This window comes from Rhinoderma darwinii, unplaced genomic scaffold, assembly GCF_050947455.1.
Source record: "Rhinoderma darwinii isolate aRhiDar2 unplaced genomic scaffold, aRhiDar2.hap1 Scaffold_36, whole genome shotgun sequence".
NCBI classification, from domain to species: domain Eukaryota; kingdom Metazoa; phylum Chordata; class Amphibia; order Anura; family Rhinodermatidae; genus Rhinoderma; species Rhinoderma darwinii.
The window spans coordinates 212,964-235,330 of record NW_027463465.1 but is presented as its reverse complement, the minus strand read 5'-3'; the positions used below and the strand labels follow the sequence as shown (position 1 = coordinate 235,330).

Below are 22,367 nucleotides of genomic sequence, written 5' to 3'. Positions count from 1 at the left end.
TATCAGCCATCCCCCGGATCACTACTGTATGGCACATCTCTCCATCATGTGTGACTGATATCAGCGGCTGTTGATCTTTGATAAGTTTCAGGCTTTAGGGTTACCAGCCCTTTAAATAGTTGGTGGGTCACGTATCTCCCTCTTTAGGGTGTTGATGGTCCGCTCCCTCCGCTCTCACGTCTGTCACTTTCCAGCACCTTGGATACGTCGCTCGGCGTCCTCTGCTGACCTCACCTTACATGGTAAAAAGTCTTGGGAGGAAACGTCTCGTTTGACTCCATCTCTTAGAACGCGGGTCCAAAAGCGCAAGACGTCCCAGAACTTTCCATTGTTTTTAACCCCTCGGAGAAGACGACACAGCAGCGGGACGCTGGGCGAGATCATCTCATAAGATATCTGTCAAATATAAACGTGCGAGATCACATGACCAGATAACGCCAAGGAAATCGCCAGCATCTTGTAAACAACGGTGAAGGCAGCTAGGGAAAATAAGGCTGCTTCCCCTTTAAGAGCATTTAATTTGTCCACTCTTAATTGTATCTGTTTCTGGGAAAGCTGGGTGACTACCAACATGGCCGCCATTACAGTTCCAACTAAGTTTGCCACCCAGCTTTCCCAGTTCTTGCTGGATTGGTTGATCAGGGCTGTAGGAAAGTTGTTTGACAATCTCCACAGGACCTGTATTAGTTGTCACCCAGCTTTCCCAGGATCAGATGTAATCAATAAACGGATAAAATAGCATGTTTGGCAGTCGATGTTTAGATACCTCAGCGATTGTCACCCAACTTTTCTAGAGTCCTGCGTGGTACATCTGTCTAGTTATACCCTGTGTAAATTATCAGATTGGTCATTCAGGATTATAGAAAAGCTGGGTGACTATCGCTGTAAGAGCTGGAATGGTGGACATATTGGAAGGCACCCAGCTTTCCCAGAAACAGAAAAATGGCTGAACAGAATATTCACAAGTTTCAGAAGTTGGAAAACTTGAGATTTGCAGCGTTCTATTTCCATGCACATAATTCTGCTCCAACTGCGCCCAGCATAAAACCGCTGTATATCTTCCCACAGACACATTATTGCAAAACACAAATCACGTCTGGCGCGCTGGTCACCGGCACGTCGGCAGCGGTTCAGGAGAACACTCGCTTATTCTGCACGCCAAACAACACCATCGGTTTTATATTTTTGTATTTTATTTTTTTGCTAATTTTTGTTGTATAAAGTGACTGTATAAAGTGGCGCGAGCGCGAGACGACGACCTCCATGTTGACCTGCAGTGCATCATGGGAGATGTAGTTTGCTGCAGATTGAGAGGGATCAGGTGCTGTTACCTCTGTATATTGACAAATTCTAGAACTTTCTAGAAGACTTTGTTTCACTTCTTCGCCTATTTCAAGATCTCAGATTGCTGTCAGTGAATGGGAACATTCTTGTTTACACTTGAATATTTGTGCAGACATAGTACTTTATCACAGCTGATTGACTTGTTACAATGTATCAGTCTAGACCTGTAATAACCTGTGGGTGTGCAGCTGTATCAAAACTGCAACTGGGAGTTGTAATTTCGCCACAGATTGAAGACCACTGATCCATATGATCCATAGGGAGGTAAACGCAGCGCCAGCACAAATCTCTCCGGTGCAGGTAAATGTATCAATCTATCAGTCTGGAATCCAGGGTGTTTAGATCACAGAGGATTGTCTAGACTGGAAACAATTGTAACAAACACTCAGCTGTGACGAGCATGGGTTTTCGGCCTCTGGATGTAAACAAAACAGTTTTCATTCACTGATTGCCAGCAGAGATCTTTAAAATGGGGAAGGATTAAAACGATATATGTTCGGAAGTATTGATTGATGCTATGATGTCGGCCATATTGTAGGTCACTCAGCTTTCCCAGGCCCCTGAAGTTCAGCTGTGGGAGCCTGGGTGCATATTTAGGGGCCTGGGAAAGCTACTATAGATGCTATGATGTCGGCCATATTGTTGGTCACCCAACTTTCCCAGAATACGATCGTTAAGCTGGTGAGAGTTTATGCGTCGGTTCGGTTATTCCTCGTAATAACGCCGTCCGCCGCTGTGCGGGTGAAGAACGTGACCCGGTAATCTCCGCGCCGGCTTTACCCGAGGACGCCATTATTACTATGATTGACAGGCCCGCCGGGACACAGCAGAGGCGACTCTGCGCGCCGGGTATAGAATGTCTTACTCGGTGTGAATTCCTGATGTACGTTGCGAGTTATTGGGGGGGGGGGGGGTAGCCCTGGATACTTTCTCTTCCTGTTGATTCAGCCCTGAGTGGGTGATTTCCCTCCTGCCACATCCTGGCCCGTGATCTTGTCTCCGGCCGACCCCTCTCCCCCTTCACATGTTCCCTGGTATGGTGGTCAGCTGGCATGGAGTGGCACACACATGGGGCAGGGGCGGTGCACAGAGTTTTATGTAAGAATGATAACACGGAGCAGCTGGGACTGGGCATCATCTCACTGCCGGGACAGGCAGACGTCTGGTGAACAGACTCGTTGTTGGGCAACGTCCCCCCCCCCCCAGACTGTCAATCAGGACTCGGCTGCTCAAAGCTAAAGCTGCCTGGCATCATACTCCATCTTAGGTGGCAGCATTACCCATAGCACTGGAGGTCGACACTTGTCATGACCTGTATTTTGGGCACCGGAGTCTGGATCGTTTCACAGGTACTTGGCTCCTGGGTCAGGGGGGTATCCTGGGGCATTTGGCTCCTGGTTTAGAGGTTATTGTTGGGCACTTGGCTCTTGTGCTGGGGTGGTGTCGTGGGGCACTTGGCTGCCGAGTCTGGGTGATATCATGGGGCACTTGGCTTCTGTGCCGGGGTGGTGTCATGGGGCACTTGGCTGCTGAGTCAGGGTGGTATGATGGGGCACTTGGCTGCTGAGTCAGGGTGGTATGATGGGGCACTTGGCTGCTGAGTCAGGGTGGTATGATGGGGCACTTGGCTGCTGAGTCAGGGTGGTATGATGGGGCACTTGGCTGCTGAGTCAGGGTGGTATGATGGGGCACTTGGCTGCTGAGTCAGGGTGGTATGATGGGGCACTTGGCTGCTGAGTCAGGGTGGTATGATGGGGCACTTGGCTGCTGAGTCAGGGTGGTATGATGGGGCACTTGGCTGCTGAGTCAGGGTGGTATGATGGGGCACTTGGCTGCTGAGTCAGGGTGGTATGATGGGGCACTTGGCTGCTGAGTCAGGGTGGTATGATGGGGCACTTGGCTGCTGAGTCAGGGTGGTATGATGGGGCACTTGGCTGCTGAGTCAGGGTGGTATGATGGGGCACTTGGCTGCTGAGTCAGGGTGGTATGATGGGGCACTTGGCTGCTGAGTCAGGGTGGTATGATGGGGCACTTGGCTGCTGAGTCAGGGTGGTATGATGGGGCACTTGGCTGCTGAGTCAGGGTGGTATGATGGGGCACTTGGCTGCTGAGTCAGGGTGGTATGATGGGGCACTTGGCTGCTGAGTCAGGGTGGTATGATGGGGCACTTGGCTGCTGAGTCAGGGTGGTATGATGGGGCACTTGGCTGCTGAGTCAGGGTGGTATGATGGGGCACTTGGCTGCTGAGTCAGGGTGGTATGATGGGGCACTTGGCTCTTGGGTTGTGTCATTATGGCAGGTAGTTGGCACTGCAGTCCGTTGTTACTTTTTACGCCCCCAACCGAACTGGGGCGGTACGGCCACCAATCCGTCAGTCTGTAGCTCGTTGTATCTTCAGTACTGGGGTCTCTGTATATAGATGTGTAGTCTCTGTATATAGACGTATAGTCTCTGTATGTAGATGTGTAGTCCCTGTATGTAGATGTGTAGTCCCTGTATGTAGATGTGTAGTCCCTGTATGTAGATGTGTAGTCCCTGTATGTAGATGTGTAGTCTCTGTATGTAGATGTGTAGTGTCTGTATGTAGATGTGTAGTCCCTGTATGTAGATGTTTAGTCCCTGTATGTAGATGTGTAGTGTCTGTATGTAGATGTGTAGTGTCTGTATGTAGATGTGTAGTGTCTGTATGTAGATGTGTAGTGTCTGTATGTAGATGTGTAGTGTCTGTATGTAGATGTGTAGTGTCTGTATGTAGATGTGTAGTGTCTGTATGTAGATGTGTAGTGTCTGTATGTAGATGTGTAGTGTCTGTATGTAGATGTGTAGTGTCTGTATGTAGATGTGTAGTGTCTGTATGTAGATGTGTAGTGTCTGTATGTAGATGTGTAGTGTCTGTATGTAGATGTGTAGTGTCTGTATGTAGATGTGTAGTGTCTGTATGTAGATGTGTAGTGTCTGTATGTAGATGTGTAGTGTCTGTATGTAGATGTGTAGTGTCTGTATGTAGATGTGTAGTGTCTGTATGTAGATGTGTAGTCTCTGTATGTAGATGTGTAGTCCCTGTATGTAGATGTGTAGTCCCTGTATGTAGATGTGTAGTCCCTGTATGTAGATGTGTAGTCCCTGTATGTAGATGTGTAGTCTCTGTATGTAGATGTGTAGTGTCTGTATGTAGATGTGTAGTGTCTGTATGTAGATGTGTAGTGTCTGTATGTAGATGTGTAGTGTCTGTATGTAGATGTGTAGTGTCTGTATGTAGATGTGTAGTCCCTGTATGTAGATGTGTAGTGTCTGTATGTAGATGTGTAGTGTCTGTATGTAGATGTGTAGTGTCTGTATGTAGATGTGTAGTGTCTGTATGTAGATGTGTAGTCCCTGTATGTAGATGTGTAGTCCCTGTATGTAGATGTGTAGTCCCTGTATACTCTCTACAGTCTCTTCTGTGGGGTTTGTATTCTCGCCGTGTGTACGATGACTAAAGAGCAGAAAGCGCACGTTTCTATACGACGTCTCCGGCGCTCCCCTCCCCCCTTCATCCATTGACTTTTAATTACACACGTTTAACAATAAATTGCGTAACTTACCCCGGACTGAACCGCAACTCGGATGTAAGATATATACATCACCCTCCACCAGTACCTGACATCAAAGTGTAGACCGTGATACCCATCCTATCATCATTTCTAGGTATAGTCCTGTTCTGAAATACTCTGTACTGCTGTGGGGCCCTGCTCGTTTTGCTATCAGTCTGTCTCCATCCCCTCCTCACATCATGACATTATTCCTAAAGTCACGAATGGGCAGATCACTTCCGTCTACACGCCTCTCTCCTGAAATACTCTGTACTGCTGTGGCGGCATCTGTTTTGTCCTGCACTGGCTGCAGATGTGGTATTCTATCAGAGACTGTAGTGTTGCTCTTGTGTGAGCCGGGTGTATATGGGGCCTTGGATACGGTTTGCGGCTCCTTCTTACTGCAGGTGACTAATGTTTCCCCCTCTTCTCACCAGAAGCCTTACAACGACCCATCGTCTCGGATTTCGAGCCTCAAGGTCTGAGTGAAGCGGCTCGCTGGAATTCCAAGGAAAATCTTCTGTCCGGACCAAGTGAAAATGACCCCAATCTGTTTGTTGCGTTGTATGACTTTGTGGCCAGCGGGGACAATACCCTCAGCATCACCAAAGGTAAGTTAAAGGGGGACCCCAATGTGCCTGTGGTTGGGTCGCTCCGCAATCCTGTGAATTAGAATAATTCCCATGTAAATGACTCCATTAAAGGGGTATTCCCACCTTAGACATTTATCCCGCTGATAAGAAATAAGTGTCTGATAGAGGCGAGTCCAGAACGGGGGGTGATCGGATCCGGTCCTGCCGGTCACCACATCCAGACTGGACATGAATGGAGAGGTGACGCATCTGGATGCGGTGACCGCCTCACTAGGCAAGACAGGGGTTGGATGACCCTCTCATTCTTGAGAGCGGTGCAGGTACCAGAGCTGGATATCTCATACATTTCTTAAAGTGCACCTGTACTTTCATAATACTTTTGACATGTCAGAGGTTTTGATCAGTGGGGGTCCGAGTGCTGAGACCCCCAATGATCGCTAAAACAAAGCATCAGAAGTGATCAGGTGAGCGCTGTTTCATTTCTGATCGGTTTTGCTCGGCTTTCTTCAGAGTGATCAGTGTACGGACTCACAGACTTTCTACTGAGCCAATACCCCAATCCAAAGAAAGCCGAGCAAAACTGATCAGAAGCAAAGCGGCTCAGCGATCACCTGATCACTTCTGATGCTTTGTTTTAGCGATCGGAACGGTCTCGGTGCTCGGACCCCCACCGATCCAAACTTCTGGCATGTCACTATGATCTGTCAAAAGTTTTATGAAAGTACAGGTACACTTTATCAGGGGAATACCCCACTAATGGTATGTCTACCTCTAAGCATCGTGTTACAGTACTGATCCTGAGTTACATCCTGTATTAGGCTGGGTTCACACGACCTATTTTCAGACGTAAACGAGGCGTATTATGCCTCGTTTTACGTCTGAAAATAGGGCTCCAATACGTCGGCAAACATCTGCCCATTCATTTGAATGGGTTTGCCGACGTACTGTGCAGACGACCTGTTATTTACGCGTCGTCGTTTGACAGCTGTCAAACGACGACGCGTAAAAATACAGCCTCGTCAAAAGAAGTGCAGGACACTTATATACATTATATGCAGGACACTTATATACATTATATGCAGGACACTTATATACATTATATGCAGGACACTTCTTTGGACGTTTTTGGAGCTGTTTTCTCATAGACTCCAATGAAAACAGCTCCAAAAACGGACGTAAAAAACGCAGCGAAAACGCTGCGAAAAATGCGAGTTGGTCAAAAAACGTCTGAAAAGCAGGGTCTGTTTTCCCTTGAAAACAGCTCTGGATTTTCAGACGTTTTTGGTCACTACGTGTGCACATACCCTTATACTCCAGAGCTGCACTCACTATTCTGCTGGTGGAGTCACTGTGTACATACATTACATTACTTATCCTGTACTGATCCTGAGTTACATCCTGTATTATACTCCAGAGCTGCACTCACTATTCTGCTGGTGGAGTCACTGTGTACATACATTATATTACTTACCCTGTACTGATCCTGAGTTACATCCTGTATTATACTCCAGAGCTGCACTCACTATTCTGCTGGTGGAGTCACTGTGTACATACATTACATTACTTATCCTGTACTGATCCTGAGTTATATCCTGTATTATACTCCAGAGCTGCACTCACTATTCTGCTGGTGGAGTCACTGTGTACATACATTACATTACTTATCCTATACTGATCCTGAGTTATATCCTGTATTATACTCCAGAGCTGCACTCACTATTCTGCTGGTGGAGTCACTGTGTACATACATTACATTACTTACCCTGTACTGATCCTGAGTTATATCCTGTATTATACTCCAGAGCTGCACTCACTATTCTGCTGGTGGAGTCACTGTGTACATACATTACATTACTTACCCTGTACTGATCCTGAGTTCCATCCTGTATTATACCCCAGAGCTGCAGTCACTATTCTGCTGGTGGAGTCACTGTGTACATACATTACATATCCTGTACTGACCCTGAGTTATATCCTGTATTATACTCCAGAGCTGCGCTCACTATTCTGCTGGTGGAGTCACTGTGTACATACATTACATTACTTACCCTGTACTGATCCTGAGTTCCATCCTGTATTATACTCCAGAGCTGCACTCACTATTCTGCTGGTGGAGTCACTGTGTACATACATTACATTACTTATCCTGTACTGATCCTGAGTTACATCCTGTATTATACTCCAGAGCTGCACTCACTATTCTGCTGGTGGAGTCACTGTGTACATACATTACATTACTTATCCTATACTGATCCTGAGTTATATCCTGTATTATACTCCAGAGCTGTACTCACTATTCTGCTGGTGGAGTCACTGTGTACATACATTACATTACTTATCCTGTACTGATCCTGAGTTACATCCTGTATTATACTCCGGAGCTGCACTCACTATTCTGCTGGTGGAGTCACTGTGTACATACATTACATTACTTATCCTGTACTGATCCTGAGTTATATCCTGTATTACACTCGAGAGCTGCAATCACCATTCTGCTGGTGGTGTCACTGTGTACATACCTTAATTATCAGGATCAGTGCACGATAATTAATAACATGTATGTACACAGCGACTCCACCAGCAGAATAGTGAGTGCAGCTCTGGAGTATAATACAGGATATAACTCAGGATCAGTACAGGATAAGTAATGTAATGTATGTACACAGTGATTCCACCAGCAGAATAGTGAGTGCAGCTCTGGAGTATAATGCGGGCAGTACCTCAGGATCAGTAATATGTACACAGGGACCCCGGTTGGACGTGTTGCTCATGTACCTGACATATCTGCACTATAGTGGTGTTGCGCTGCCTCTGCACTGGATCCCGCGTGTCATTCAGGCTGTGTGGATGGAGGAGATGTCGTGTTCTGCGCTCCTTCTCTGTCCTCCGGCCGCTCTCTGCGTTCTCTTTCTAACACTGAATCCTTCTGTATGACAGGTGAGAAGCTCCGAGTTCTGGGATACAATCACAATGGCGAGTGGTGCGAGGCTCAGACCAAGAACGGGCAGGGCTGGGTGCCCAGTAACTACATCACCCCGGTCAACAGTCCCGAGAAACATTCCTGGTACCACGGGCCGGTGTCCCGCAATGCGGCTGAATACCTCCTGAGCAGCGGGATCAATGGCAGCTTCCTGGTGCGGGAGAGCGAGAGCAGCCCGGGGCAGAGGTCCATATCCCTACGATACGAGGGCAGGGTGTACCACTATCGGATCAATACAGCTTCTGACGGCAAGGTAAGAGCCCACCGAGCTCCGGCCGCCGACGTTTGTGACGGTAACATTTCCTTATTCCGGCATCAAGCCCAATATAATTGTGCCGAGCTCACCTAACAGTCCGCGCTATATGAGATCGTGGTCATGGACCTGCCAGTGTTGGTTTGTCTAAAATCCATCTCCTGTCCCTTTAAAAGCTGTCATTTCTTCATGCTTTACACTGCAGCTCTGCTCCTTTAGGACAGCTATGAACAGTCACTCCAGATTAACTGCATGGTCTATTGAAGTCTCCTCAGGACTCTGTCGGCTGTTCTACCCCCACTGCTTTACACTGCAGCTTTGCTCTTACAGTAGAGCTGCGCTCCAACTAGTATACATTTTGTTGGAATTGGGTTCCCAGGGGCCCAGGCTGGAGGGGGTGTTACGGGTGGAGCTCCCCTTTAAGGGTACGGCCTGTAGATCTGGGACTAGCGCTGGTTAGGGGAATAACGTGGCGGCCGCTCGTTTTTTTTGCAGCTTTGTCACTGTGCACAAGGCAGCGATTATACAATTGGAGGAACCGGTAGGTACGGGGGAGGGGGTTGAGTCGGAGGACAGATTTGTTTACGTTTTTTTTGTCCTTCGTGCCTGGAACGCCATTCATAGTTCTTCATGATTGGGAGATCTACGGTCACACGCCGGGCGTTACGTACAGAGGCCGCAGCTCTGGGGTTCGTGTTCAAGCTTCCCGGCACAATCCGTTCCTCAGGACCCGTCACATGATCGGTGATGACCTAATGACGGGATCGTGTTCTCCTGCCGCCAGAGACACGGGACCTGTGGGTTTCCTAAGGCTCTTGACACTGCCGGAGTTAAATATGTACAGTATGTTGGCATTTGACTGTTGTGCTTGGCAGGGACTAGAGGAAAACCAGTGAAATTGGGTCAATCCGTACAGATTTATAAGGCCGGCGGCTGCCACCAGAATGAAGGGAAGCGACCTGGCAGAGCGGCAGGTGCAGCAACCGGTGCAGAGCCCCCCCCCCCCCCCACAATCTAATTACCGCGGCCCATAATGCTGAGCAATCTGCGGTCCGACGTCACTTTCCTGGAGGCTGCAGGCAGGAGAGCGATGCTCCGGGGGAGAACAGCTGCACTTAGGTGACCTCCGGAGAGGGGTTTCCTCGAATGTCCTGCTGCAGGGAAATGTAATCCGGCATTCAATAATCCAGAAAGTCTGTTAATCCGGCAGCGCGCTGCAATGACGCGATCATGCTGAGGGTCCGGCCTCCGTGCTGCGCGTCCGTTCCATTTCCGTTAGTTTGAGATGAATCCGCACGTGATCTGACCTTCTTTTTCTAGATTATGTCTTCTACTCTAATCGCATCAAAAGCTGCATTTAGAATTCTGTCTTCATACGAGCATTGCTGCCCCCTGCTGGTTTACTTTGCTCTGCTGTGCTGCATTGTGGCACATGTAGTGCTCTATGGCCTTATAGTAAAATCGACATCACCACAATGCCGTGCAGCAGAGCGCATCACATTGTAAAACCCCAGCTCCGCTTGTACGGTTGGATCTGTCAGCAGTGTTGACACGTTTTTTATGCAGCTCTGGGTGTGACTGGAGCAGGACAAGTTTTATAAAACGTTGTGTTTTGTGCTTGCAGCTCTACGTGTCGTCAGACAGCCGCTTTAATACACTGGCCGAGCTCGTGCACCACCACTCCACCGTATCCGACGGACTGATCACCACACTACACTACCCGGCCCCAAAGCGCAACAAACCCACCATCTACGGGGTGTCCCCCAACTACGACAAGTGGGAGATTGAGAGGACGGACATCACCATGAAGCACAAACTGGGCGGCGGCCAATACGGCGAGGTCTACGAGGGCGTCTGGAAGAAGTACAGTCTAACCGTGGCGGTAAAGACGCTGAAGGTGAGTCACATGACCGCAATGGCTGCACGGCGGATGTGTACACAAGTACCGAATTCTTACCATCCATTTTGCGCCTCGATTTGGTTCGGACCCTCCTATGTGTTTTAAAAAAAAGGCGGTGACCGATTTTATGTCGCCGCGGTTGTCCGATTCCATCAAGGTCCTAGTACGACAGTTATACATGCTACTACTTTATGGAGCACATTATACTGCCACCTAGTGGAGGCTTCTCACTACGGCCATACACATCACTTTTATTGGGGTCCTCCAACAATTGAAGGGGCAGCCAGATCCCCCATGTTGTCACTTTCGGTTTTCCTCAAGGATAAGCGGCTGCTAAAGATATCTGGCAGCCACTTATCTTCTCCTGAGCTGTACATACATTTTAATGGGGAGACGGGGGGGGTTGGCTGCTGAGATTTGTGTGTGGCGTTTTTTATGTTCATGGCACATTCTGGTGAATAAAGCCAAATCCCTCATTCCGCATCTCAATAATGTAGTCTGTTTCAATTCTTTGCCATTTTCAAGATATGTGCTTGCTTTTGGCGAATGGAAACTCATACTGACCTAGTCCCGCTCGGTACAGAATCCCTCTTGTAACGAGTGAGTGTGTGTTTTTATTCACTGACAGTAAGCAGAGACCTTGAAAACAATAACGAATTGTAACACAAAGTCTATTAGAATGTTATGATCTTCGGTGGCAGAAATGGTTGTGGTCTCCTCCCGATGTTGCTGTGTCCGCTGTTGCTGTGTCCGCTGTTGCTGTGTCCGCTGTTGCTGTGGCCGCTGTTGCTGTGTCCGCTGTTGCTGTGTCCGCTGTTGCTGTGTCCGCTGTTGCTGTGTCCGCTGTTGCTGTGTCCGCTGTTGCTGTGTCCGCTGTTGCTGTGTCCGCTGTTGCTGTGTCAGCTGTTGCTGTGTCCGCTGTTGCTGTGGCCGCTGTTGCTGTGGCCGCTGTTGCTGTGGCCGCTGTTGCTGTGGCCGCTGTTGCTGTGTCCGCTGTTGCTGTGTCCGCTGTTGCTGTGTCCGCTGTTGCTGTGTCCGCTGTTGCTGTGTCCGCTGTTGCTGTGTCCGCTGTTGCTGTGTCCGCTGTTGCTGTGTCCGCTGTTGCTGTGGCCGCTGTTGCTGTGTCCGCTGTTGCTGTGTCCGCTGTTGCTGTGTCCGCTGTTGCTGTGTCCGCTGTTGCTGTGTCCGCTGTTGCTGTGGCCGCTGTTGCTGTGGCCGCTGTTGCTGTGGCCGCTGTTGCTGTGGCCGCTGTTCGCTCGGACACCGTTGGGTATTTGGCAGCGACAGACGCCAGATCTTCTCTCATTTCTCCTTTTTGCTTCTAGGAAGACACCATGGAGGTGGAGGAGTTCTTAAAAGAAGCTTCTGTGATGAAGGAGGTGAAGCACCCCAACCTGGTGCAGCTTCTGGGTACGTAACGCCACCACCCCGGGAGTAAACAAGTCCGTGGACCGCGTGATCGAAATTGGCGCAAATCTACCCCTGCTTAGATCTCAATTGCTGGCGTTATGCCAGTCCGTGATGCGCCAAATTTATTAGGAGGCGTGGACTTCCTGATAAATTTGGCGCATTTCACATCCGACGTACTTTAAGGCTGAAGTATGAAATCCGCTGACGGCGCGGTCTATGTAGATGATATTATATGGAGCCGACATTCCAAAATCTGCAAATAAATCCCGTTTGTGTTTCGTCTGCAGGGGTCTGCACGCGGGAGCCCCCCTTCTACATCATCACAGAGTTCATGACCTACGGGAACCTGCTGGATTACCTGCGAGAATGCAACCGGGAAGAGGCGACGGCCGTGGTGTTGCTTCACATGGCGACCCAGATCTCCTCCGCGATGGAGTACCTAGAGAAGAAGAACTTCATCCACAGGTCGCTGAAATAGTAGTTTCCTAATCTGTTGCCTTTATTGGAATCGCTCCGTCTTGGTGAGGAAATTACTGGCCACAAATCCCCCGCGGCTTCCCAGGGTCCTACAGAAGGCAGGTTATGGGGTGACCAGCCGATTAATGGGGGTCCTGCTATTAAATCCCCCAGCTGATGACCGTTGTCCTCACTAGCGGCTGCTCATGTTCCCTGCTGGCAGCGACGCTTAAAGGGTGGCTAAAGTTTTCAAAAATCTTTTAACATGTCATAGTTACATGTTAGACTGTGTGCAGCAGCCTGTCCTCTGCGGATAACCCTGTGTGCAGCAGCCTGTCGTCTGCGGATAACCCTGTGTGCAGCAGCCTGTCGTCTGCGGATAACCCTGTGTGCAGCAGCCTGTCGTCTGCGGATAACCCTGTGTGCAGCAGCCTGTCGTCTGCGGATAACCCTGTGTGCAGCAGCCTGTCGTCTGCGGATAACCCTGTGTGCAGCAGCCTGTCGTCTGCGGATAACCCTGTGTGCAGCAGCCTGTCGTCTGCGGATAACCCTGTGTGCAGCAGCCTGTCGTCTGCGGATAACCCTGTGTGCAGCAGCCTGTCGTCTGCGGATAACCCTGTGTGCAGCAGCCTGTCGTCTGCGGATAACCCTGTGTGCAGCAGCCTGTCGTCTGCGGATAACCCTGTGTGCAGCAGCCTGTCGTCTGCGGATAACCCTGTGTGCAGCAGCCTGTCCTCTGCGGATATCCCTGTGTGCAGCAGCCTGTCCTCTGCGGATAACCCTGTGTGCAGCAGCCTGTCCTCTGCGGATAACCCTGTGTGCAGCAGCCTGTCCTCTGCGGATAACCCTGTGTGCAGCAGCCTGTCCTCTGCGGATAACCCTGTGTGCAGCAGCCTGTCCTCTGCGGATAACCCTGTGTGCAGCAGCCTGTCCTCTGCAGATAACCCTGTGTGCAGCAGCCTGTCCTCTGCAGATAACCCTGTGTGCAGCAGCCTGTCCTGTGCAGATAACCCTGTGTGTAGCAGCCTGTCCTGTGCAGATAACCCTGTGTGCAGCAGCCTGTCCTGTGCAGATAACCCTGTGTGCAGCAGCCTGTCCTGTGCAGATAACCCTGTGTGCAGCAGCCTGTCCTGTGCAGATAACCCTGTGTGCAGCAGCCTGTCCTGTGCAGATAACCCTGTGTGCAGCAGCCTGTCCTGTGCAGATAACCCTGTGTGCAGCAGCCTGTCCTGTGCAGATAACCCTGTGTGCAGCAGCCTGTCATCTGCAGATAACCCTGTGTGCAGCAGCCTGTCATCTGCAGATAACCCTGTGTGCAGCAGCCTGTCCTCTGCAGATAACCCTGTGTGCAGCAGCCTGTCCTCTGCAGATAACCCTGTGTGCAGCAGCCTCTTGTCATCTGCAGATTTGATCCACACGTGGTACATTAGCCCGAGGGTTTCCTGACCTACATTCTCATGTTACCTTAGATTAAAGGGGTTTCCCACCGTAAGAAGTAAAGACTGATCACTGGGATGTGCCCTCCTGCCTACCTGGACCCCCCTGCACAGCAGGCCGTGCAGAGAAACACCCAAAGTTTATTTTGCCCCTTTGCTTAGGTGATCGTCAGGGGTCCCATAGTAAAAGCATGACTCGTGTTATAGAGGGAAGAGCACGTACAGCAGTTATAATCCCGATTAATGTCACCCAGCTTTCCCAGAATCCAGAATGGCATCTCTCCCCAGTCATGCAGTAGTAGAAGACCTGGAAGTGTGTCACTGTATGACAGCTTTGCCGTTCAGGTGTCCGGAAAAGCTGGGTGACACCCTCTGCGAGGGCCCCCCGAGTGTGATACCAATAAGTACTTTACCGGGTCACGCATCAGATTTTGGGGTTTTACGGAGGTTGCTCTTGAGTCGGCTCCATGATTTTCTCGTTGGCGTTTCTTTCCCCGGACTCTGAGAAGTCCATTAGGGCGAGGTGCGCAGGCAGAATAGAGTGCGTTCTGTGGGTTGTAATTACCCTGTCACCGGGCGCCGTTCCTGAACCTCTCGCTATTACCGCTCATAAACGTAAGTGCTGAAACCATTTCCCTTGTTGATTTGTGCGAACAATGCGGAGACCTGGCAGCGCTGAGAGCCGGCGCACAGCAGGCCTGTTCTTTTCCGCTGCGTCTCCAGAGAGAGGGGCACGAGCCGTGGCATTTCATGTCTGTTCTACGGGAAATTGAAGTTTATCAAATGTCAGCGCCGCCGAGAAAATTCTCCATTGTACTTTTTACGCCGCGGGACTTGCCACTCCTGAGATAGTGTCATTACCGGAGGAGCTAACCTGCCAACGAGGGGTTAATCACGGAGGACGGCCTCTACGCTCTGAGGCCCCGCAATGAATAGATCGTAGTCTCCGAGGCGGCCTTTTCTGTCCACTTATCTGTTTCTGGGAAAGCTGGGTGACTAGGTTTATGATACTCATTGTAGTGGTCACCCAGCTTTCCCTGAGTGGCTGATTTGCCTCTGTAGCAACGTATGACCAGGCAGATTTGCCATTCAGGAGAATAGGAAAGTTGAGTGACCTCTTCTACGAGCTATTATGGCAGGTATAGTAGCTGTCACCCAGCTTTCCCATAGCCCCGAGCAGCTAATTATCCTCTGTAGCAACATATGACCAGGCCGATTTGCCATTCAGGAGAATAGGAAAGTTGCGTGACCTCCTCTACGAGCTTTAATGGCAGGTATAGTAGCGGTCACCCAGCTTTCCCAGAAAGGGACAACTTAACAGTAAGACCGCATTGACATTTAGTATTAAACCTGTCAACTGGAGCCCCAGAGAGGGGGAGGAGAGGGCAGGGACTGTGCTCTCCTATGAAGCCCAGTGACTCTGTGACTAGATGTGGCAGCTACAAATGGCCGATACAGGAACAGAACAAGAACCAGGCTCAGATTTAGAGGGGTTTTCCCTCCTGGCATCGACCGACCCTGAAAATAGGGAGTGCATCTTTATACTCTGGATCGGTGGGAATCCCAATAAGGACCCCACTGATCAGATATCTACAGTAGGAAGCCCTCTTTAAAGTCCTCTTCTTGGGGTGCAGCCCCTGCCGTGTAGTAATGTTGTGGGGAGCAGCAGGCGGCTCCCTGACACAGACCCTCGTTACCCGTCCTCATTGCCGGCGGCCGGTACAGATTTTTAATTGTCCGTTTTCCATATCACTTGCCTCTTCCCCGTCACGTGTGCCATGAACGCTCCACTTGTGGCCTCTCACCGGTCGGCAATTACCTGCCACCCGTCACATTCTCTGCACTCTGATTACAGCTCCTGGCAATATAATGAGGACCCCCCCTCCCCCGACCAGATCACACTTATTCCAGCGGGAGCCGCACAGTCCGCCCGTCCTCCATCTCCGCCACTTACTAATACCTGCAGATTTACAGCCATCACGATGCCATAGAAACAAAGAGTCAGCTCTGGGTATTTAACATCAAAGATAATATAATGCGGAATAGCAGTGCCAAGAAGGTTGTGTGTGCCGGTCACGCCGGCCGGTATAGAGAGAGTTTCACTGTCCGTCATGGAGGATTGAAGATCGCCTATAGATGCTCTATATGGAGAAAAGTGCCCCCTCCCCCTCTATCACTGGTGTTCCGGAAACTTCTTCCCTCCTCGATCTCCCCCCCCCCCCCCCCCCCCCCATCACCGGTGACTGATATTATTGTAAAGTGGAAGGAACCGCCGCAACTCAGCCACGAAGTGCAGACCACGTAACGTTACAGAGCGGGGGGACCGAGTGCTGAGGAGCAAATGCAGAAAAGTGACCAACACTCCGCTGACTCCATAACTGCAGAGTACAGACCTCCCCTGGTATTAACATCCGCACCCTGTGCCCGAGAGCTTCATGGCACGGGGGCCGAACATCACCAAGCACAATGCCAAGCGTCAGATGGAGGGGGGTAAAGCCGCCGCCACTGGACTCTGGAGCAGCGTGTTCTGTGGAGTGACTTCTATATGTGACGTTTTCTGTGGAGTGACGCTTCTCTATATGACGTGTTCTGTGGAGTGACGCTTCTCTATGTGACGTGTTCTGTGGAGTGACGCTTCTTTATGACGTGTTCTGTGGAGTGACGCTCCTCTATCTGGCGTGTTCCAGTCAGTAGGTCGGCTCGTTCGGTCGGTTGGCTCGTTCGTTCGGTTGGCTCGTTCGTTCGGTTGGCTCGTTCGTTCGGTTGGCTCGTTTGTTCTTTCGGTTGGCTCGTTGGTCGGTCGGCTCGTTGGTTGGTCGGTTGGCTGGGTTGGTTAGTCGGTCGGTTAGTCGGCTGGCTCGGTCGGTCGGCTCGTTCGGCTCGTTGGTCGGTCGGCTCAGTTGGTCGGTTGGCTGGTCGGCTCGTTGGTTGGCTCGGTCGGCTGGCTCGTTCGGTCGGCTGGCTCGTTCGGTCGGCTGGCTCGTTCGGTTGGCTGGCTCGTTCGGTCGGCTGGCTCGTTCGGTCGGCCGGCTCGTTCGTTCGGTCGACTTGTACGGTCGGTCGGCTCGTTGGTCGGTCGGCTCGTTGGCCGGTCGGCTCGTTGGTCGGTTGGCTCGGTCGGTCGGCTAGTTGGTTGGCTCGTCGGTCGGCTGGCTCGGTCGGCTCGTTCGGTTGGTTGGCTGGTCGGCTCGTCGGTCAGTTAGTCGGTCGGCTGGCTCGTTCGGTCGGCTGGCTCGTTTGGTCGGCTGGCTCGGTCGGCTGGCTCGTTCGGTCGGCTGGCTCGTTCGTTCGGTCGGCTGGCTCGTTCGGTCGGCTGGCTCGTTCGTTCGGTCGGCTGGCGCGTTGGTCGGCTGGCTCGTTGGTCGGCTGGCTCGTTGGTCGGCTGGCTCGTTGGTCGGCTGGCTCGTTGGTCGGCTGGCTCGTTGGTCGGTTGGTCGGTTGGCTCGTTGGTCGGTTGGCTCGTTGGCCGGTCGGCTCGTTGGTTGTTCGGTCGGCTGGCTCGTTCGGTCGGCTGGCTCGGTCGGCTGGCTCGTTCGGTCGGCTGGCTCGTTCGGCCGGTCGGCTCGTTGGTTGGCCGGTCGGCTCGTTGGTTGGCCGGTCGGCTCGTTGGTTGGTCGGTCGGCTCGTTCGGTCGGCTGGCTCGTTCGTTCGGTCGGCTGGCTCGTTCGGTCGGCTGGCTCGTTCGGTCGGCTGGCTCGTTCGTTCGGTCGGCCGGCTGGCTCGTTCGTTCGGTCGGCCGGCTGGCGCGTTGGTCGGCTGGCTCGTTGGTCGGCTGGCTCGTTGGCCGGTCTGCTCGTTGGTTGTTCGGTCGGCTGGCTCGTTCGGTCGGCTGGCTCGGTCGGCTGGCTCGTTCGGTCGGCTGGCTCGTTGGCCGGTCGGCTCGTTGGCCGGTTGGCTCGTTCGGTCGGCTGGCTCGTTCGGTCGGCTGGCTCGTTCGGTCGGCTGGCTCGTTCGGTCGGCTGGCTCGTTCGGTCGGCTGGCTCGGTCGGTCGGCTGGCTCGTTCGGTCGGTCGGCTGGCTCGTTCGTTCGTTCGGTCGGCTGGCTCGTTGGTCGGCTGGCTCGTTGGTCGGCTGGCTCGTTGGCCGGTCGGCTCGTTGGTTGGTCGGCTGGCTCGTTCGGTCGGCTGGCTCGTTCGGTCGGCTGGCTCGTTCGGTCGGCTGGCTCGTTCGGTCGGCTGGCTCGGTCGGCTGGCTCGTCGGTCGGCCGGCTCGTTCGGTCGGTCGGCCGGCTCGTTCGGTCGGTCGGCCGGCTCGTTCGTTCGGTCGGCCGGCTCGTTCGTTCGGTCGGCTGGCTCGTTCGGTCGGCTGGCTCGTTCGGTCGGCTGGCTCGTTCGGTCGGCTGGCTCGTTCGGTCGGCTGGCTCGTTCGTTCGGTCGGCTGGCTCGTTCGGTCGGCTGGCTCGTTCGGTCGGCTGGCTCGTTCGGTCGGCTGGCTCGGTCGGTCGGCTGGCTCGTTCGGTCGGTCGGCTGGCTCGTTCGGTCGGCTGGCTCGTTCGGTCGGCTGGCTCGTTCGTTCGGTCGGCTGGCTCGTTCGTTCGGTCGGCTGGCTCGTTCGGTCGGCTGGCTCGTTCGGTCGGCTGGCTCGTTCGGTCGGTCGGCTGGCTCGTTCGTTCGGTCGGCTGGCTCGTTCGGTCGGCTGGCTCGTTCGTTCGGTCGGCTGGCTCGTTCGGTCGGCTGGCTCGTTCGGTCGGCTAGCTCGTTCGTTCGGTCGGCTCGTTCGTTCGGTCGGCTGGCTCGTTCGGTCGGCTAGCTCGTTCGTTCGGTCGGCTCGTTCGTTCGGTCGGCTGGCTCGTTCGGTCGGCTGGCTCGTTCGGTCGGCTGGCTCGTTCGGTCGGCTGGCTCGTTCGGTCGGCTGGCTCGTTCGGTCGGCTGGCTCGTTCGGTCGGCTGGCTCGTTCGGTCGGCTGGCTCGTTCGGTCGGCTAGCTCGTTCGTTCGGTCGGCTCGTTCGTTCGGTCGGCTGGCTCGTTCGGTCGGCTGGCTCGTTCGGTCGGCTGGCTCGTTCGGTCGGCTGGCTCGTTCGGTCGGCTTGCTCGTTCGGTCGGGTGGCTCGTTCGTTCGGTCGGCTGGCTCGTTGGTCGGCTGGCTCGTTGGTCGGTTGGCTCGTTGGCCGGTCGGCTCGTTGGTTGTTCGGTCGGCTGGCTCGTTCGGTCGGCTGGCTCGTTCGGTCGGCTGGCTCGTTCGGTCGGTTGGCTCGTTGGCCGGTCGGCTCGTTGGTTGTTCGGTCGGCTGGCTCGTTCGGTCGGCTGGCTCGTTCGGTCGGCTGGCTCGTTCGGCCGGCTCGTCGGCCGGCCCGTTCGTTCGGTCGGCCGGCCGGCCGGCTCGTTCGTTCGGTCGGCTGGCTCGTTCGTTCGGTCGGCTGGCTCGTTCGTTCGGTCGGCTGGCTCGTTCGTTCGTTCGGTCGGCTGGCTCGTTCGTTCGGTCGGCTGGCTCGTTCGTTCGGTCGGCTGGCTCGTTCGGTCGGTCGGTTCGGTCGGCTGGCTCGTTCGGTCGGTCGGCTGGCTCGTTCGTTCGGTCGGCTGGCTCGTTCGTTCGGTCGGCTGGCGCGTTGGTCGGCTGGCTCGTTGGTCGGCTGGCTCGTTGGTCGGCTGGCTCGTTGGTCGGCTGGCTCGTTGGTCGGTTGGCTCGTTGGTCGGTTGGCTCGTTGGTCGGTTGGCTCGTTGGTCGGTTGGCTCGTTGGTCGGTTGGCTCGTTGGCCGGTCGGCTCGTTGGTTGTTCGGTCGGCTGGCTCGTTCGGTCGGCTGGCTCGTTCGGTCGGCTGGCTCGTTGGTCGGTTGGCTCGTTGGTCGGCTGGCTCGTTGGCCGGTCGGCTCGTTGGCCGGTCGGCTCGTTGGTTGGTCGGTCGGCTGGCTCGTTCGGTCGGCTGGCTCGTTCGGTCGGCTGGCTCGTTCGGTCGGCTGGCTCGTTGGTCGGTTGGCTCGTTGGTCGGTTGGCTCGTTGGCCGGTCGGCTCGTTGGTTGTTCGGTCGGCTGGCTCGTTCGGTCGGCTGGCTCGTTGGTCGGCTGGCTCGTTGGTCGGCTGGCTCGTTGGTCGGCTGGCTCGTTGGTCGGTTGGCTCGTTGGTCGGTTGGCTCGTTGGCCGGTCGGCTCGTTGGTTGTTCGGTCGGCTGGCTCGTTCGGTCGGCTGGCTCGTTCGGTCGGCTGGCTCGTTCGGACGGCTGGCTCGTTGGTCGGTTGGCTCGTTGGTCGGCTGGCTCGTTGGCCGGTCGGCTCGTTGGCCGGTCGGCTCGTTGGTTGGTCGGTCGGCTGGCTCGTTCGTTCGGTCGGCTGGCTCGGTCGGCTGGCTCGTTCGGTCGGCTGGCTCGTTGGTCGGTTGGCTCGTTGGTCGGTTGGCTCGTTGGCCGGTCGGCTCGTTGGTTGTTCGGTCGGCTGGCTCGTTCGGTCGGCTGGCTCGTTGGTCGGTTGGCTCGTTGGTCGGCTGGCTCGTTGGCCGGTCGGCTCGTTGGCCGGTCGGCTCGTTGGTTGGTCGGTCGGCTGGCTCGTTCGGTCGGCTGGCTCGTTCGTTCGGTCGGCTGGCTCGTTCGGTCGGCTGGCTCGTTGGTCGGTTGGCTCGTTGGTCGGTTGGCTCGTTGGCCGGTCGGCTCGTTGGCCGGTCGGCTCGTTGGTTGGTCGGTCGGCTGGCTCGTTCGGTCGGCTGGCTCGTTCGTTCGGTCGGCTGGCTCGTTCGGTCGGCTGGCTCGTTGGTCGGTTGGCTCGTTGGTCGGTTGGCTCGTTGGCCGGTCGGCTCGTTGGTTGTTCGGTCGGCTGGCTCGTTCGGTCGGCTGGCTCGGTCGGCTGGCTCGTTCGGTCGGCTGGCTCGTTGGTCGGTTGGCTCGTTGGTCGGCTGGCTCGTTGGCCGGTCGGCTCGTTGGCCAGTCGGCTCGTTGGTTGGTCGGTCGGCTGGCTCGTTCGGTCGGCTGGCTCGTTCGGTCGGCTGGCTCGTTCGGTCGGCTGGCTCGTTCGGTCGGCTGGCTCGTTCGGTCGGCTGGCTCGTTCGGTCGGCTGGCTCGTTCGTTCGTTCGGTCGGCTGGCGCGTTGGTCGGCTGGCTCGTTGGTCGGCTGGCTCGTTGGTCGGTTGGCTCGTTGGTCGGTTGGCTCGTTGGTCGGTCGGCTCGTTGGTTGTTCGGTCGGCTGGCTCGTTCGGTCGGCTGGCTCGTTCGGTCGGCTGGCTCGTTCGGTCGGCTGGCTCGTTCGGTCGGCCGGCTCGTTCGTTCGGTTCGTTCGTTCGGTCGGCCGGCTCGTTCGGTCGGCCGGCTCGTTCGTTCGGTCGGCTGGCTCGTTCGGTCGGCTGGCTCGTTCGTTCGGTCGGCTGGCTCGTTCGGTCGGCTAGCTCGTTCGGTCGGCTGGCTCGTTCGTTCGGTCGGCTGGCTCGTTCGGTCGGTCGGCTGGCTCGTTCGGTCGGTCGGCTGGCTCGTTCGGTCGGTCGGCTGGCTCGTTCGTTCGGTCGGTCGGCTGGCTCGGTCGGTCGGCTGGCTCGTTCGGTCGGCTGGCTCGTTCGGTCGGTTGGCTCGTTGGCCGGTCGGCTCGTTGGCCGGTCGGCTCGTTGGCCGGTCGGCTCGTTGGCCGGTCGGCTCGTTGGCCGGTCGGCTCGTTGGTTGGTCGGTCGGCTGGCTCGTTCGGTCGGCTAGCTCGTTCGTTCGGTCGGCTGGCTCGTTCGTTCGGTCGGCTGGCTCGTTCGGTCGGCTGGCTCGTTCGTTCGGTCGGCTGGCTCGTTCGGTCGGCTGGCTCGTTCGGTCGGTCGGCTGGCTCGTTCGGTCAGCTGGCTCGGTCGGTCGGCTGGCTCGTTCGGTCGGTCGGCTGGCTCGTTCGGTCGGTCGGCTGGCTCGTTCGGTCGGTCGGCTGGCTGGCTCGGTCGGTCGGCTGGCTCGTTCGGTCGGCTGGCTCGTTCGGTCGGTCGGCTGGCTCGTTCGGTCGGCTGGCTCGTTCGGTCGGCTGGCTCGTTCGTTCGGCTGGCTCGTTCGTTCGGTCGGCTGGCTCGTTCGTTCGGTCGGCTGGCTCGTTCGGTCGGCTGGCTCGTTCGGTCGGCTGGCTCGTTCGGCTGGCTCGTTCGTTCGTTCGGTCGGCTGGCTCGTTCGGCTCGTTCGGTCAGCTCGCTCGGTCGGTCGGCTCTTCGGTCGGCTCGTCGGTCGGCTCGTCGGTCGGTCGGCTCGGGTGGTTGGTCGGCTCGTTGGTCGGCTCGTTGGTCGGTTGGCTTGTCGGTCGATCGATTTGGCTGGTGGGTTAGCTCGTTGGTTGGTTTGTCGGTCGGTCGGCTGGTTGGTTAGCTCGTTGGTTGGATTGTCGGTCGGTCGGTTAGTCGGTCGACTGGTTGGGGGGGGGGAGTTTCGTGTGGAAGATCTTGAGCGGCCGCACAGAGTCCTGACCTCAACCCCATCCAATACCTTTGGGATGAACTAGACCGGAGATTGAGCCCGGCCCCCTCCCCCAACATCAGTGTCTGACCTCACA

General features: G+C 54.8%; 1 protein-coding gene across 2 annotated transcripts in view; it reads left to right on the top strand.

Annotated features, from left to right (window-relative positions):
• Window positions 1-22,367, top strand: part of ABL1 (ABL proto-oncogene 1, non-receptor tyrosine kinase) — a 95,036-nt gene that overhangs the window by 65,438 nt on the left and 7,231 nt on the right. For both annotated transcript variants that reach the window (XM_075848334.1, XM_075848333.1), the window contains exons 2-6: window positions 5,354-5,527; window positions 8,447-8,742; window positions 10,367-10,639; window positions 11,968-12,052; window positions 12,340-12,517. In XM_075848334.1, coding sequence (XP_075704449.1) covers window positions 5,354-5,527; window positions 8,447-8,742; window positions 10,367-10,639; window positions 11,968-12,052; window positions 12,340-12,517 — 1,006 coding nt within the window. The remainder of the gene's footprint in view (window positions 1-5,353; window positions 5,528-8,446; window positions 8,743-10,366; window positions 10,640-11,967; window positions 12,053-12,339; window positions 12,518-22,367) is intronic.